The 16,204-nt window shown below is 35.0% G+C and overlaps 1 protein-coding gene across 1 annotated transcript in view; it reads left to right on the top strand.

The window, feature by feature from the left end:
- Positions 1–16,204, top strand: part of LOC128243570 (leucine-rich repeat and coiled-coil domain-containing protein 1-like) — a 183,808-nt gene that overhangs the window by 34,417 nt on the left and 133,187 nt on the right. The window contains exon 9 of the mRNA XM_052961418.1: positions 13,383–13,527. Within this exon, the coding sequence (XP_052817378.1) occupies positions 13,383–13,527 (145 nt within the window). The remainder of the gene's footprint in view (positions 1–13,382; positions 13,528–16,204) is intronic.

Here is a 16,204-nt window from a genome sequence, read left to right on the forward strand (position 1 = left end):
TTACATTGATGAATATTTTTTTGTTTTTGTTTTTTAGGATGTTTGAAAGTGTTTATGCTGTAGTTAATTAAACATTTGTTTGTTAAACGTTATGGAATTACAAAGTCGTACTAATAGAAATGCTATAGTTAGCTGTGGCACAGCTCCTGGACTAAGTATTTTATTATAAAAAACAACTTTTTTCCTGGTTTTGTTTGACATATTCCTTTTTTTTATATTGTTCATTTTGTCCAAATGTCTAAAATTTATGTTCACTGTAATTTTGGTCATTTAATGTTAAGTTTCTGACAAGTGTTATTAAAAAAAAAAAAAATGATGTGGGTGCCGGATATACACATTGCCTGTTCGTTTGTCCGTCTGTCAGTCCACATTTTTCTGCTGCCCGAAGGTTATAATGTAGTCGTCGCTTTGTCCATCTGTCACACCCTTGTCTGGGGAAAAACTTAATAACTTCTGCAGTGGTATGGTCTTTGGTATTTTTATTGAGTTATTGCCCTTTGTTAATTTTTATTCTTATTTTTATCTGGTGCATACCTACAGAACACTTTGATGTAAGGAATCTAAACCTCATAGAACAAAAAGATCTAATTAAGGAGAAGTGCCAGTTCACAAGAAACATAACTCTGTTTTTAGTATTAAACAATAATTGCCCTTATTTATTTTAGAACTTGTTTTTGCCTCAATATTTAAATGGCAGAACTTGGCTTTACTAGCATGGTGGGTAAATTATTATTTTATCATGTCACCAATATCAGGCAGTTTATATACCCATTCCTTTATGTAGATCAATTGATATGAAATCAAATTAGTTCATAACGTTAAAAAAATACTAACACATTAATTGCCATTAGGGGTTAATTATTTGTTCTGATTGTTTCACCGAAATTAAGCCATGGTTTATAGGTCTGTGATAATTCAATACAAATTAGAATTTTTCAGAGAAAAGCCTTATATCACATCCTGTGATGATTCTAGATCAGTGTTGTTTTCAAGCTATAAAATTAATTTTTAGCTTTAAATTAGCTCCTCTGGTGTTTTTCTTAATTGAGGTATTAAAGCTGCACTCTCACAGATGGACCGTTTTGACAAGAAGGACCATTGATGCAAAGGGCATCATGAATGAGTCTGTTAAGTTAACAAATCCGTTGGAAATGAATGACAAACAAATTATATAAAATATATTTTTTTAAATATTCTTTCATCGGTTTAAATTACACACCACGTGAAGGCTCTCGTCCAGTCAATGTGTACAAATAGGGTTGGAACGATACGCCAAGAAGCGGCTCTGAATGTATATTGTGATATCCGTTTCACAATATACTTTCATTACATAGTTTATAAATATTCTTTTACTGGTTTCAGTTACAAACACCACGGTGACTACTCTGGTCTGTGATAATTCAATACAAATTGAAATATTTCAGAGAAAATGGTTTCAATCAAGGGCTTATATCACATCCTGTGATGGCCCTAGGGCAGATCAGTGTTGTTTTCAAGCTATAAAATTAGATTTCAGCTTCAAGTTAGCTCTTCTGGGGTTGTCATTGTTATTAAGGTATTGGCATCGTTGTGATTGTCGTTGTCATCGTTCTGGTTCAAAACTTTCACCTTGACCATCACTCAACTTAAAGAAATCTCATTGACACATGTTATTAGAGACAATACTTACATGTACAGCAAGATCAATAACTCTGGCTGTAATAATTGTTGAGTTATGCCCCTTTTCCCAAGAAAAAAACAAGAACAGAAGAGCATTGGCATTTGCTGTGCAGCGCTCTTGTTTATAACCTAATTAGATGTTTCTCATTTGTCAAGTTAATGTTAAAAGAAGTCATGTCAGATGTTAGAGAAAGATTTGTGGCAAGAGATTAGGATAATTGGGTCAGCAAATTGAGGGTTTGTCAAATTCCTCTCCAGCAACAAGATTGTGTGATTTTTCTAACGATTTTGGGTTGCAATCACTTTTATATATTCGTTAAACAAGATAATTAGGCCAGGGCAAAATATGTAGGTCAGGATTATTTGGTATTTCAATCAGTCAGATATTTTATTCTCTCTGAAAGTTTTATTGGACTGTTTTCACTGTTATACTCAGTTTTGGTAGACAGTTGCATACAAATATTGCCAGGAGTTGTCTCACAGTTTTTGCAAGGTGATTCCAGCATTTTTGCAGTCAGCACCAGATGTAGAATGCAATAAATTTAAATACTCTCCTATTTTCCATATATATATATATATATATATACAGCCAGACTTTGCATATACAGTATAATGCTTGTATTTCAATGATGCAATCCTTTGCCAAAAAATTCAGTGTTACCTTGATCTACAAAATTCCGTCAACTGAAATTTCAGCCAAGGATTGCATCATTAGGATACAAGCAAATCTAAACTATTTCTCATGTGTAGAAGGAGAAAATCTTTTATCGCAAAGTCTTTTATAGGCTAAGACATAATATTTTCATATCTTTTCAGTCAAAAAAGTTATTTTGGAAATTAACGTCATTTACTTCAGTTGTTTGTTTACATTGGTTGTGACCCATGGTGACCCATAATAGAACAAACCCGTTCGAAGTCATGTGATTCTTTACCCTGATAATTTGTCTTTAAGTTATGTAACACAATTCTTGTATCAATCTTAAATCATCCCAAACAAACTCCATTATGTATAAATTGGTTGAAAATTGTGCTAAAAGCACATGTTACATACACAATTGAAAATTGACCTTGAATTTACATACATTTAGTTTATTTAAACAAAGTGATGAACTGGCTCAATTTGAACAATTTTTTAAAGATGCACTCTTACTCCCAAATAAGATTTACCACAATTAGTAATATTGTTTTAATATTCCAAAAAAGAGGCATAAATGTTGAAAACAATGCTTCTTATGAAGGATACCGAGTTTAATTTGAAATAAAGGTGTTCAAAACACGGTTTTTCTACCTTATGAGACGATAGTAAATTACAGTAAATCTTTTAGCATTCACCAATCATTTAATATTTTTGCGTTTTCAGCTATAAATTACACGGTTACAATCTTGTTATCAGTAATTTATAATTTCCATAAATGCATTATTTAGTAAGTAGTTCAAGGTTTATCACTCAAATTTTATGCTTGTTATACATGTGTATGTATTGATTTTGAATAAGAGTGTCACTTTAAAACAAAAACAAAGATGTTAGCAAAAAATAAAATCAAATTCACATTGTGCATCGTTGAACCTGTTGCTATTTCCCCTTGTTATAATTATTGCAAAGATTATCTGTGTTGTTCTTCCAGGCATATGATAACATCAACAGTGTCACATGGGAGGTATTTGTTTGGAAAGATTAAGATAATTTGATCAACAAATGGATGGATTGTCAAACATGTCTCCTGCAACAAGATTTCATCATTATTCTGAACGACTTTGTCGCAAACTAGGTCAGCCTGGATCAGTATAAATTCAAGAAATGTCTGAAGTAATTTCATTCACTTGAGGTGATTTAAATTTTAAATTTAAGGCTTTATTAATTCTGGATAATTATAAGAGCAATTATAATTTTTAATGCAAGACAATTTGGTGTACAGATTTATCATCCTCATTTTTCTGAGATTTATTTCTTGGCCAATAGGGAAGTTTGGACTGATTAAGCTTAGGTCTATAAACAATGGTCAGCTCATCACTCAATGTCAAATTTGGTTAGATGCTAACCTCAAGGGTTTGTGAAGGCGTAAATGGAATTAGGGCTGCTTGAAGAGCATGACAATTTATCTGCTGTCGAAAATAGTTTTTTTTCTCGGCTGAAAATTTAGATTTAAATATATATGGACAACTGGTTATTTTGCAGGGAAAAAATACTATCTTTATTTTTGTATGTTCTTGGATAAGTTGGTGGTGTTGGCTGTTATGTCAGAGTTGAGAATAATTGACAAGCTTTGGCATCTGTTAGCATGAGAATAGTTATTTGTTTGTTAGAGACTGGAGGCTTTAGTACACAAATCGAAATCAGGCATCAGTCATAGCTACTTTTTGAAGAATTAATGTGCTAGGGTAACAAAATGTGACATATGCTGTTATGTGGTTTGAAATAGTACAAATTTAAAAGACAACCAGGGTGCGACACTTTTTTTATCAGGTGACCCTCAGGATCACCTACTCCCAAAAATTTGTGACACGTAAAAAAAACATAATTCACATCGCAAAAATGTGTGGCAGAATTCTCGGTCATACTAAAATTCGACAAACGGAACCAGTCTATTATTTTGTTTTGACTTTATTTAAAATCATGTTTATGATGTTGTTTTTAAAGGAGACTGACTTCTCTGTATGTACTTTATTAACCAAACACTGCAGAGAACCCGGACCAAGAATACATTTAATGATGTCGCAGTTCGTGTCTGCTTTATACATGAAGAGATTATTTATTTTTTGATAAAGCATTGTATTTATTTTTTGTTTTTCATTGGACAAATTAAAAATATATATGATATTACCACAGTGGCAGAGTGTTTTTATCTGGTGACCTGGCGGGGTCTCTAGCAAATCGGCTGTGGTGATCCTTTCAGAAAATTGGCTGTCTCGGGTCACTGGGTTACCTTTAGTGTCGCACCCTGACAAGTATATTTAGATACGTTCATAAGATTGCAACGATAATGTGAATTTTAATACAATCCAAAGAATTGAATGTTGATTAGGAACCAGGGGGGATAAATAATTAGTGATGATTATGAAAATAAAAATGTGTTGACTAAAAGACCCTGCCTTATTTTACATACTACAAATAGTTGTCAGCCAATATGGGCTTTCAATTAACTTTACATACACTAGCAATTAATTTGCGAGATGATAGTACATATAGATGTATCAGTTACTGTTAAGAAACTTAAGCTAAGGCCACACCAAATTAATGTTAAGTTCCTCTGATTTTTGACAAAAAAAATTGGAGCGAGCGAGATAATTTTTTTTTATATTTTTTTTGTCAGTTTTCATAAAAACCGAAGCTAGCGAAGAGCGTAAAATATATTTTCCCTCATATTCAATATAAATAAGAAAGATTGTTGAAAATAATTGCCCTTAAACCCATTTTAATGCCATCTTGAACTGAACCTCTAATGGATATTGGGAAAATGTCGGAATACATACTATTTATTCATCCGTGTTTAGTACAAACATTATATGGATAAATCTAATTTCTTATATAATTAAAACGTACTTTAATATGACGATCATTCATAATAATACTTAATAACTCTGCTTTTAGTAAAAAGTTTGAAACGACTTATATCAATCTACCTGAATCAGTTTAACATCATATGCAACTGTATTTAGACATAACTTAGGATTGATTTTGGATTTGTTAAAAATGATCACTTACACAGGCATCATCAAACATCAGACTCCATATTACATAGACTAAATTTTGTTTTTATTATCACAGGAAATGCAATGACATGTGCTTATTAAAACAAAAAGAACAAGGGTACTTTTTTTGGTTATTTAGATGTTTTTATGCACCAGCCAATTGTATATGCCCCCCCCCCCAGTCCGGAATAGCGGGGACTTCGACTCCCAGTCTCTCAAAACCCGGTCAATATACCCGACCTGCACGAACACACTGCTGGAAAAATCCCTGCCAGATGGCTCCGCAACCCCGAATACCTAAGCATACATGCCATATCCCCCGGCGGGGGGAAAAATCCCCTGGAATTTCGATCCATCCCCCGGTCTCCCGGCGGGAGATAAAAATCCCCCGGAATTTAAAAAATATTTTTTTTTTTTTTTTTTTTTGAAATTTTACATCAGGCAATAATGACAAAGTGAAACCACAGTATGTGAGTGAAACTCTCCAAAAGGAAACTTTTACAACAAGTGATCAATTAATTTGTAGTAATTATCAAAGGCAAAGAAATATTACTCTTTTGGAAGGAAGAAATTAATAATATTTATTCTATTCTCTTATTGTCTGAAAGTCATCAAAGCTGATAGAATTAAGCACAATTTTTTAAAGACTTTGGAGGAAGGTAAATTTAATTTAATTGTCTCGAAAACATATTTTTCCAATGACATATTTTGTTCTGCAAGTGCATTACAGTATGACATGACAGTGTATCATAAAAATATGATAAATTATGTCATAAAATAATTCAGTATTATCAAAAAGTTTAGAGGTTTTCAAAGCAAACTATATGTGAATACATTTTTTCATACTTGTGTCTAAAAATACTTTCAAATTTCGCCAACTTAGACCTGCTAAAAAAATCCCCCTGAATACAACCAAAATCCCCCTGAATTTTCAGCCTTTTGAACAAATCCCCCTGAATGGTCTCCAGAAAATATGGCATGTATGCCTATGTGAGGCCTATTCCCACCTATTTTTAATATGAAGACAAAACCACATTCACTTAAGGCACTGTGGGGCCACCTGAAAGGTAAAAACACAGCCCATTGCCTCTGCTGTCACCGGTATACCCCTGGAATAAGGGAGAGGGGTGGGCGGGGCAGTGGTTACAATTGACAAGTGCATAACAATCTCGGATTTAGCTGCAAATAAAAACAAAATATAAGGTGATAAACTTAGGCTTACCTATGTTGAGGTATATCCAGACCAGTGTTTATATCGCTATTTGTGAAAAGATATTTGTTCAAAACTGTTGTTTTGTCAGAATTTGATAAAAAATGAGTTTGATACATCAATATGGACCAAACATGGCCTCATGTGCCAGTTAAGTTGACCTGCCATCTTCAGCATTGTCGTAAGGAGGTAAAATTTTGGTCCCTTGTATTATGACTTGAATAAAATAGTACTAAGTTGATCATTCCGATTTCCATTCAAAACGAGTCACTAATTACGCAATATAATCGCTACCAGTCTCAGATACACATGCTTTATTGCATAATGATTGCTTTAAATAATGATCCTTTAGTGCATGAGACGATCAACAATGACTTCAAGCATGCTCAAACATATTTATTGTCAAAAATAAGATTTGATTTCCAAACTTATACATTGTTTATAACGGAAGCCGCCATTTTGATTGAATTTATTGAAACCCATGCTAAACCGATTGATATACAGTATAAAAACACTACGCATCGGTAACTTCCCTTTACGAAAACTAGCGTAGAAAAAATAAACTTGATTATTTTTAGCCTTTGAATAAATGATTACCTGAAAAAAAATCTGCTTGGCGATCAAAATGGAGGTGCGGGCGCACAAAAAAAATAAAAATATTTTTTTTACATTTTCAAAAAAATAGGAGCGGTAAATCTGCGGAACGAAATATCAATTTGGTGTGGCCTAATTGTATTAAAAATTCACAATTTACCTATAAGAAATGACATGGACATATGGGTTATCTTTTGGGGTCACTCAATTTCATTTCGGATTTGATTTTTAATGCCTGTTATCAGAATTGTTAAAAAAGTAAGATTATGCTTGTTGGGCCTACAATCTTTCAACGCTTTCAGTGCTTTTATTTGAAATGTTAAGACTTGTTTGCCTAATAAGAAAGTTACGCCATGGTTTGCTTCTTTATGACTTCCTGTTGACCATATACTGAGAATAAAAAATGTCCAATTATTGCCATACCTCAGACAATTTATTACTCTGTCTTTTTTCAGGACAACATAAAAGTCATAGGAAAGCCATTTCAAAACCGTGGACAAGTCTTTTTTTTAGCTTTGACTAGACTTTGGACTAGATTATTTGCTTCCCCATGACTAGACTTTGGACTAGATTATTTGCTTCCCCACCCATGATCCTGGAAATGTGAAGTGTGGGGCGGTTGTTTGATAAATAGTATGTTTCATATTATTTTTTTCAGAAAAATAATAGATCAAACACAACTGTCATGACTTCTAAGGCTTTAATGTTTTCTGTTTGTTTTAATTCATTATATATATATATATATTTTTTTTTGGGGGGGGGGGGAAACTGGGTCAGACTGACATATCCTGCTATATGTCTAACATTTGCCCTGATCAATCAATCCAATATTTTCCCTTGGTGTATTTATTGAATGCATTTATATGGCAATTGAGACAAATAATATTTTCAGTAAGTAAAACGATAGTTTGAGTTGAAAAAATGCATATAACCACTAACAATGAAGCTATTGTATATAAGGATTGAAATTTAGTCCAAAATCATAAATTTATCATCAGAAATAATAAGTCTAGCCGTTTCAATTTTTTTTTTATTATGCCAGCAAAATTGAAACAAAAATATGAAATACTGCTCAGTATCCACCAATTAATAGTAAGATGGCATGAAGTAAAATTTTAATGATTAAGAATGGGCTGAGTGAGGGTAGTGAACTAGCCCTTCTTAGTCATTAAGGTCATCTGACTTAGAATATAACATCATTGGCTGACACATTGTCAACACAAAAACTGAAACAGGGAGTGTGTATCAGATGAGTGGCAGATGGCGGATCTTTAATCACCTACTATAGTTGTAATTCTTAAAGCCTTGTACTGTACTGTAATGATAATTTATCATCAGAAATAATAAGTCGAGCCATTTTAATTAATTTTTTATTTTGCCAGAAAAATCGAGTCATTCTTCATCATTTAGATATTACTTCAGGTCATCTGACTGAATATAACCTCATTGGCTGACACAATATCAACGCAAAATCTCAGGCAGGGAGTGTGTATCGGACGGGTGACAGTAGGCTGACCTTGAAACACCTGCAAAAGTTGAAATTCTTAATGCTTATGCCTTAAGTAAGCTACCAACCTCAACGTTTTTTGCAAAAAAACTGTTGCTTCCACGCCAGGGATTGCATCATCAGGGTAAAATGGGGGGGATAAATTCCGCGGTAGCCAACATGGTGGTACAGTCTTAGACGAAAAAGGGTCAAGTAAGCTGCTATTTTTTACCAATTTTTGGATACAGCTGACACACACATTGGTTCATAAACTCGGTCTGATCTATGTGAATATGGGTCATCTTGGGTGAAAACGAGGTCAGACCAGAATGAATATGGGTCAGCAGCCTTTATATGATCCTCTATAAATAATTCCATCCTGCTGCAAAATCACATTTGTCAAAATGAGAAATCCAGCCTTCATATGGTTTCCGCATTAAACCCTCGTTAAAATACTTAAATTTCTAAAGCACTCTAAAACCTATCAACTCCCAACGCCTTTTTAGTCAAATTATTGTATGCTATTTCATCTAATGCTATTATAATAAGGTCGTCATTGCCGTATTAATCTGATTGTATTTAGAGACCTGTGGTGTTATATTTGCCAAAGGAAGACTACGGCCACACCAAATTATGATATTTTCCGCAAATGAGTTTTCATTTCAGTGGGAAAACAATGTATTTTATAACATGTCATCCAAAACATCTGCATATGCCTGGTAAGAGCTAAACACTAAAACTTTTTATTTTTACTTTACGTAACTACGTATTAATTGAGTAGACAGGCTGTTTGCAGCTTATTTCTTCAGTAAAGGAAGAATATCTATTGCTTTGTCAAAAGTTCCTACCTTGTTATGCAAATCGTTCTTTGTTGTGTTTTAAATTCCCCCCAAAATCCCGATAAAATGCTGTTTGTCATTGTTTTATAATTATAAAGTATTTCTGCCTTCATTTGCATCTTATTTATGATTAAAAAAATTCTCTTCTCTAATGTCTGTTTATACTTGATGCTCAAAGCTAAAGCACCAAATTGTTTCTATAACCCTGATGTCATAAACGGATCAGAGTCTTACCTAATGAAAATGTCTGTTCCAATTGAAGACCAGTCCTAGTAATATTCACCAACCTCCAATCCCCCCCCCCCCCCCCCCCCCCCCCCCCCCCCGGATGCAGGGTGGGGGGGGGGGCACAGCACTCCAATTCCTTCCAGTAAAAAATTGCCTAGTTTATTTCACTTTCTTTAGATATTTGCAATGCCAGTGTAAGCTGGAGGATTTAGAATCATAAATAACACGTTTGTCCTAAGACCATGTGGCTTTTGGCTTCTTAATGACTTTTTTGTCCGCTTCACACTATCAAATGGCTGTGATGGCGTGGAGTTCTGGCTGAGTTCTAACAGTACCAAGATGTATGGGGTCACACTAACATATCACAGATTAACACCAAACTTTCAGTCTCAAATATTTCAGCTTGATTTTCAGGTCGTCTTTGTTTTGAAGAATAAAAAATGATTTAGGCACCGTTGTCATATCAACCTTTATCATGACATCATTGTCAGCATACTAAATATTGTTATCTGCCGAATTGTGTGAGAAATTTAATCATTTGTCATAACTTAAATTATTCAAATATGTAATGTGCAACACAATATACTCTCGGCCAGTATTCAATATTGATCTTATCCTTAAACATGCCTCAGTAATTCCATTCAGCCTATTGGACAGCTTAATATACAGGCCAATCAAAACACTTAGTTTCTAATCTTAATTTTAAGTTCAATCAAAGTTGCTTAATATTAAATACAGCCCCTGAACAATGAAAACATGTAGTAAGTAAAGTTACTCTTGTTCCGTTATGCCCCTTGTTTGATTACTGGAAGGCTTAAAATGCATATACAAAGGATGCACTTCTTGTTTGCCCATCCTTCATTTTTTGTCCATTCATGTCAGTCTAACTGTAAATTATTCTTTCTCAAAAAGATCAGTAAAAATATTTGTTAACTTTCCTAATTCATATGTTTTTGTTTTTCTAAATTGCAGATGGTTCTGATTTATGTTACCTAATCAAAGGCAATAGTAACTTTGATGTTTGATGTTTAACTAAAACACAGGCTAGGTGACACAGTAACCTTGATGTTTGAAGTTTAACTAAAACACAGGCTAGGTGACACAGTAACCTTGATGTTTAAAGTATAAACAGAACACAGGCTAGGTGACACAGTAACCTTGATGTTTGAAGTATAAACAGAACACATGCTAGGTGACACAGTAACCTTGATGTTTAAAGTATAAACAGAACACATGCTAGGTGACACAGTAACCTTGATGTTTAAAGTATAAACAGAACACAGGCTAGGTCACACAGTAACCTTGATGTTTGAAGTATAAACAGAACACAGGCTAGGTCACACAGTAACCTTGATGTTTGAAGTATAAACAGAACACAGGCTAGGTGACACAGTAACCTTGATGTTTGAAGTATAAACAGAACACAGGCTAGGTGACACAGTAACCTTGATGTTTGAAGTATAAACAGAACACAGGCTAGGTCACACAGTAACCTTGATGTTTGAAGTATAAACAGAACACAGGCTAGGTGACACAGTAACCTTGATGTTTGAAGTATAAACAGAATACAGGCTAGGTGACACAGTAACCTTGATGTTTGAAGTATAAACAGAACACAGGCTAGGTGACACAATAACCTTGATGTTTGAACTATAACTAAAACACAGGCTAGGTGACACAGTAACCTTGATGTTTGAAGTATAAACAGAACACAGGCTAGGTGACACAGTAACCTTGATGTTTGAAGTATAACTAAAACACAGGCTAGGTGACACAATAACCTTGATGTTTAAAGTATAAACAGAACACAGGCTAGGTGACACAGTAACCTTGATGTTTGAAGTATAACTAAAACACAGGCTAGGTGACACAATAACCTTGATGTTTAAAGTATAAACAGAACACAGGCTAGGTGACACAGTAACCTTGATGTTTGAAGTTTAACTAAAACACAGCCTATGTGACACAATAACCTTGATGTTTAAAGTATAAACAGAACATAGGCTAGGTGACACAGTAACCTTGATGTTTGAAGTTTAACTAAAACACAGCCTAGGTGACACAGTAACCTTGATGTTTGAAGTATAAACAGAACACATGCTCGGTGACACAGTAACCTTGATGTTTGAAGTATAAACAGAACACAGGCTAGGTGACACAGTAACCTTGATGTTTAAAGTATAAACAGAACACAGGCTAGGTGACACAGTAACCTTGATGTTTAAAGTATAAACAGAACACAGGCTAGGTGACACAGTAACCTTGATGTTTAAAGTATAAACAGAACACAGGCTAGGTGACACAGTAACCTTGATGTTTGAACTATAACTAAAACACAGGCTAGGTGACACAGTAACCTTGATGTTTGAAGTATAAACAGAACACAGGCTAGGTGACACAGTAACCTTGATGTTTGAACTATAACTAAAACACAGGCTAGGTGACACAATAACCTTGATGTTTAAAGTATAAACAGAACACAGGCTAGGTCACACAGTAACCTTGGTGTTTGAAGTATAAACAGAACACAGGCTAGGTGACACAGTAACCTTGATGTTTGAAGTATAAACAGAACACAGCCTAGGTGACACAATAACCTTGATGTTTAAAGTATAAACAGAACACAGCCTAGGTGACACAATAACCTTGATGTTTGAAGTATAAACAGAACACAGGCTAGGTGACACAGTAACCTTGATGTTTGAAGTTTAACTAAAACACAGGCTAGGTGACACAATAACCTTGATGTTTAAAGTATAAACAGAACACAGGCTAGGTGACACAGTAACCTTGATGTTTAAAGTATAAACAGAACACATGCTCGGTGACACAGTAACCTTGATGTTTAAAGTATAAACAGAACACAGGCTAGGTGACACAATAACCTTGATGTTTAAAGTATAAACAGAACACAGGCTAGGTGACACAATAACCTTGATGTTTAAAGTATAAACAGAACACAGGCTAGGTGACACAGTAACCTTGATGTTTAAAGTATAAACAGAACACAGGCTAGGTGACACAGTAACCTTGATGTTTAAAGTATAAACAGAACACATGCTCGGTGACACAGTAACCTTGACGTTTAAAGTATAACTAAAACACAGGCTAGGTGACACAGTAACATTGATGTTTGAAGAATAATTAAAACACTGGCTAGATGACACAATAACCTTGATGTTTGAAGAATAACTAAAACACAGCCTAGGTGACACAGTAACATTGATGTTTGAAGAATAACTAAAACACAGCCTAGGTGACATAATAACCTTGATGTTTGAAGAATAACTAAAACACAGGCTGGGTGACACAATAACCTTGATGTTTGAAGAATAACTAAAACACAGGCTAGGTGATACAATAACCTTGATGTTTGAAGAATAACTAAAACACAGACTAGGTGACACAGTAACATTGATGTTTGAAGAATAACTAAAACACAGGCTTAGGTGACACAATAACCTTGATGTTTGAAGAATAACTAAAACACAGGCTTGGTGACACAGTAACATTGATGTTTGAAGAATAACTAAAACACAGGCTTGGTGACACAGTAACATTGATGTTTGAATTATAAATAGAACACAGTCAACAACAGTGTCATAATGAAATCACTGCCCAACTCTTATTATAATTGTAGTTATTTTGTTGTTAATTCTGATTCTCCATATTACAGATGAGTCGGATGTTATTGAGCACCTCTATGGCGATAGAAATCTTGATGAAGGGACTGTCAGCAAATCACATGGCAGGAAGTCTCGTCTTCCGAGTTACAGGAAGAGCACGGCAGCGTCACGATCCAGAAAGGACAACATTATTAGGTACGCCTGCTTATGGTTTTAAAGGCTCATTTTTAATGGCCTTCATTCCGGCAGTTAATTATCTTGGTATAAATGAGGTCAAAATCTAGGTTGAAAAGCTGTCAGATACAAGCAGTTCTGTGTTAATTGGAAACCACCAACATAATTAGAAAACATAAAAAAGTTGAGAAAAAGAAAAAGAAACAATTGATAATATTAAAGCAAAGTAATACCCTCGACTTTTAAAAAACAACAACAAACTTGTCAGGATTATATTTCTATGTATTACGCCATAAGTTTTGACATTGGTTAGTGACCTGAAAGACAAATAATTTGTCAAAATGTTTTGATGGATGGCCTAAGAAATTGAGGTAGGATTTTAAAATATATAATTGTGTTGAAGGGGATTTAAGTCCATTTCACCAAAAATAATTTCATGCAATATTTTTTTTTCCTTTTTCATCCATGTGGATCTTTTCCCCTGGTTGTAACCTTTTTCCAAATTAAATAGAGTATCTGTTTTGAAAATAAGTTTTAATAACAAAAATAAACCAATGACATGGTTTTTCTTATACAACATTTGATTGGTCTATAATCTATAAGCCATACTCATTTGTACATGCAGCTACACCGAAAAAAGTCCCCCACTTGATATATCATGAATTTAAAGACAGTTAGTTCAAGCACAAACTGAACCAGTACATTGCCAAGAGAGGACCATTGTTTAAAGACAGTTAGTTCAAGCACAAACTGAACCAGTACATTGCCAAGAGAGGACCGTTGTTTGAAGACAGTTAGTTCAAGCACAAACTGAACCAGTATATTGCCGAGAGAGGTCCGTTGTTTGAAGACAGTTAGTTCAAGCACAAACTGAACCAGTTTATTGCTGAGAGAGGACCGTTGTTTGAAGACAGTTAGTTCAAGCACAAACTGAACCAGTATATTGCCATGAGAGGTCCGTTGTTTGAAGACAGTTAGTTCAAGCACAAACTGAACCAGTTTATTGCCGAGAGAGGACCGTTGTTTGAAGACAGTTAGTTCAAGCACAAACTGAACCAGTATATTGCCATGAGAGGTCCGTTGTTTGAAGACAGTTAGTTCAAGCACAAACTGAACCAGTATATTGCCAAGAGAGGACCGTTGTTTGAAGACAGTTAGTTCAAGCACAAACTGAACCAGTATATTGCCAAGAGAGGACCGTTGTTTGAAGACAGTTAGTTCAAACACAAACTGAACCAGTTTATTGCCAAGAGAGGACCGTTGTTTGAAGACAGTTAGTTCAATCACAAACTGAACCAGTATATTGCCGAGAGAGGACCGTTGTTTGAAGACAGTTAGTTCAAGCACAAACTGAACCAGTTTATTGCCAAGAGAGGACCGTTGTTTGAAGACAGTTAGTTCAAGCACAAACTGAACCAGTATATTGCCGAGAGAGGACAGTTGTTTGAAGACAGTTAGTTCAAGCACAAACTGAACCAGTTTATTGCCGAGAGAGGACTGTTGTTTGAAGACAGTTAGTTCAAGCACAAACTGAACCAGTTTATTGCCGAGAGAGGACCGTTGTTTGAAGACAGTTAGTTCAAGCACAAACTGAACCAGTTTATTGCCGAGAGAGGACCGTTGTTTGAAGACAGTTAGTTCAAGCACAAACTGAACCAGTTTATTGCCGAGAGAGGACCGTTGTTTGAAGACAGTTAGTTCAAGCACAAACTGAACCAGTTTATTGCCGAGAGAGGACCGTTGTTTGAAGACAGTTAGTTCAAGCACAAACTGAACCAGTTTATTGCCGAGAGAGGACCGTTGTTTGAAGACAGTTAGTTCAAGCACAAACTGAACCAGTTTATTGCCGAGAGAGGACCGTTGTTTGAAGACAGTTAGTTCAAGCACAAACTGAACCAGTATATTGCCGAGAGAGGACCGTTGTTTGAAGACAGTTAGTTCAAGCACAAACTGAACCAGTATATTGCCGAGAGAGGACCGTTGTTTGAAGACAGTTAGTTCAAGCACAAACTGAACCAGTTTATTGCCGAGAGAGGACCGTTGTTTGAAGACAGTTAGTTCAAGCACAAACTGAACCAGTATATTGCCGAGAGAGGACCGTTGTTTGAAGACAGTTAGTTCAAGCACAAACTGAACCAGTTTATTGCCGAGAGAGGACCGTTGTTTGAAGACAGTTAGTTCAAGCACAAACTGAACCAGTATATTGCCGAGAGAGGACCGTTGTTTGAAGACAGTTAGTTCAAGCACAAACTGAACCAGTTTATTGCCGAGAGAGGACCGTTGTTTGAAGACAGTTAGTTCAAGCACAAACTGAACCAGTTTATTGCCGAGAGAGGTCCGTTGTTTGAAGACAGTTAGTTCAAGCACAAACTGAACCAGTATATTGCCAAGAGAGGTCCGTTGTTTGAAGACAGTTAGTTCAAGCACAAACTGAACCAGTATATTGCCAAGAGAGGACCGTTGTTGCAATATCTCTGTATGAACCTAAGATGGCAGATTAGTTGGCTCCTTCCTGCTTTATATTAAACCTTTGTGGATCAGAATACAACTAATAATGTTGGATGGAAACCACAAAGGTGTTAAGCCTGTTGAAGATTTAGCTTCTAGTTAACTCCTGTTTATTCAGTTGTGTTCACCAAAAGCACTTGCCCGACACATTATTTACATCAATCTCTTAAATTTGTGGAAAAAAAATAAT

Source organism: Mya arenaria, chromosome 8 (assembly GCF_026914265.1).
Source record: "Mya arenaria isolate MELC-2E11 chromosome 8, ASM2691426v1".
In the NCBI taxonomy this organism is placed as follows: Eukaryota; Metazoa; Mollusca; class Bivalvia; order Myida; family Myidae; genus Mya; species Mya arenaria.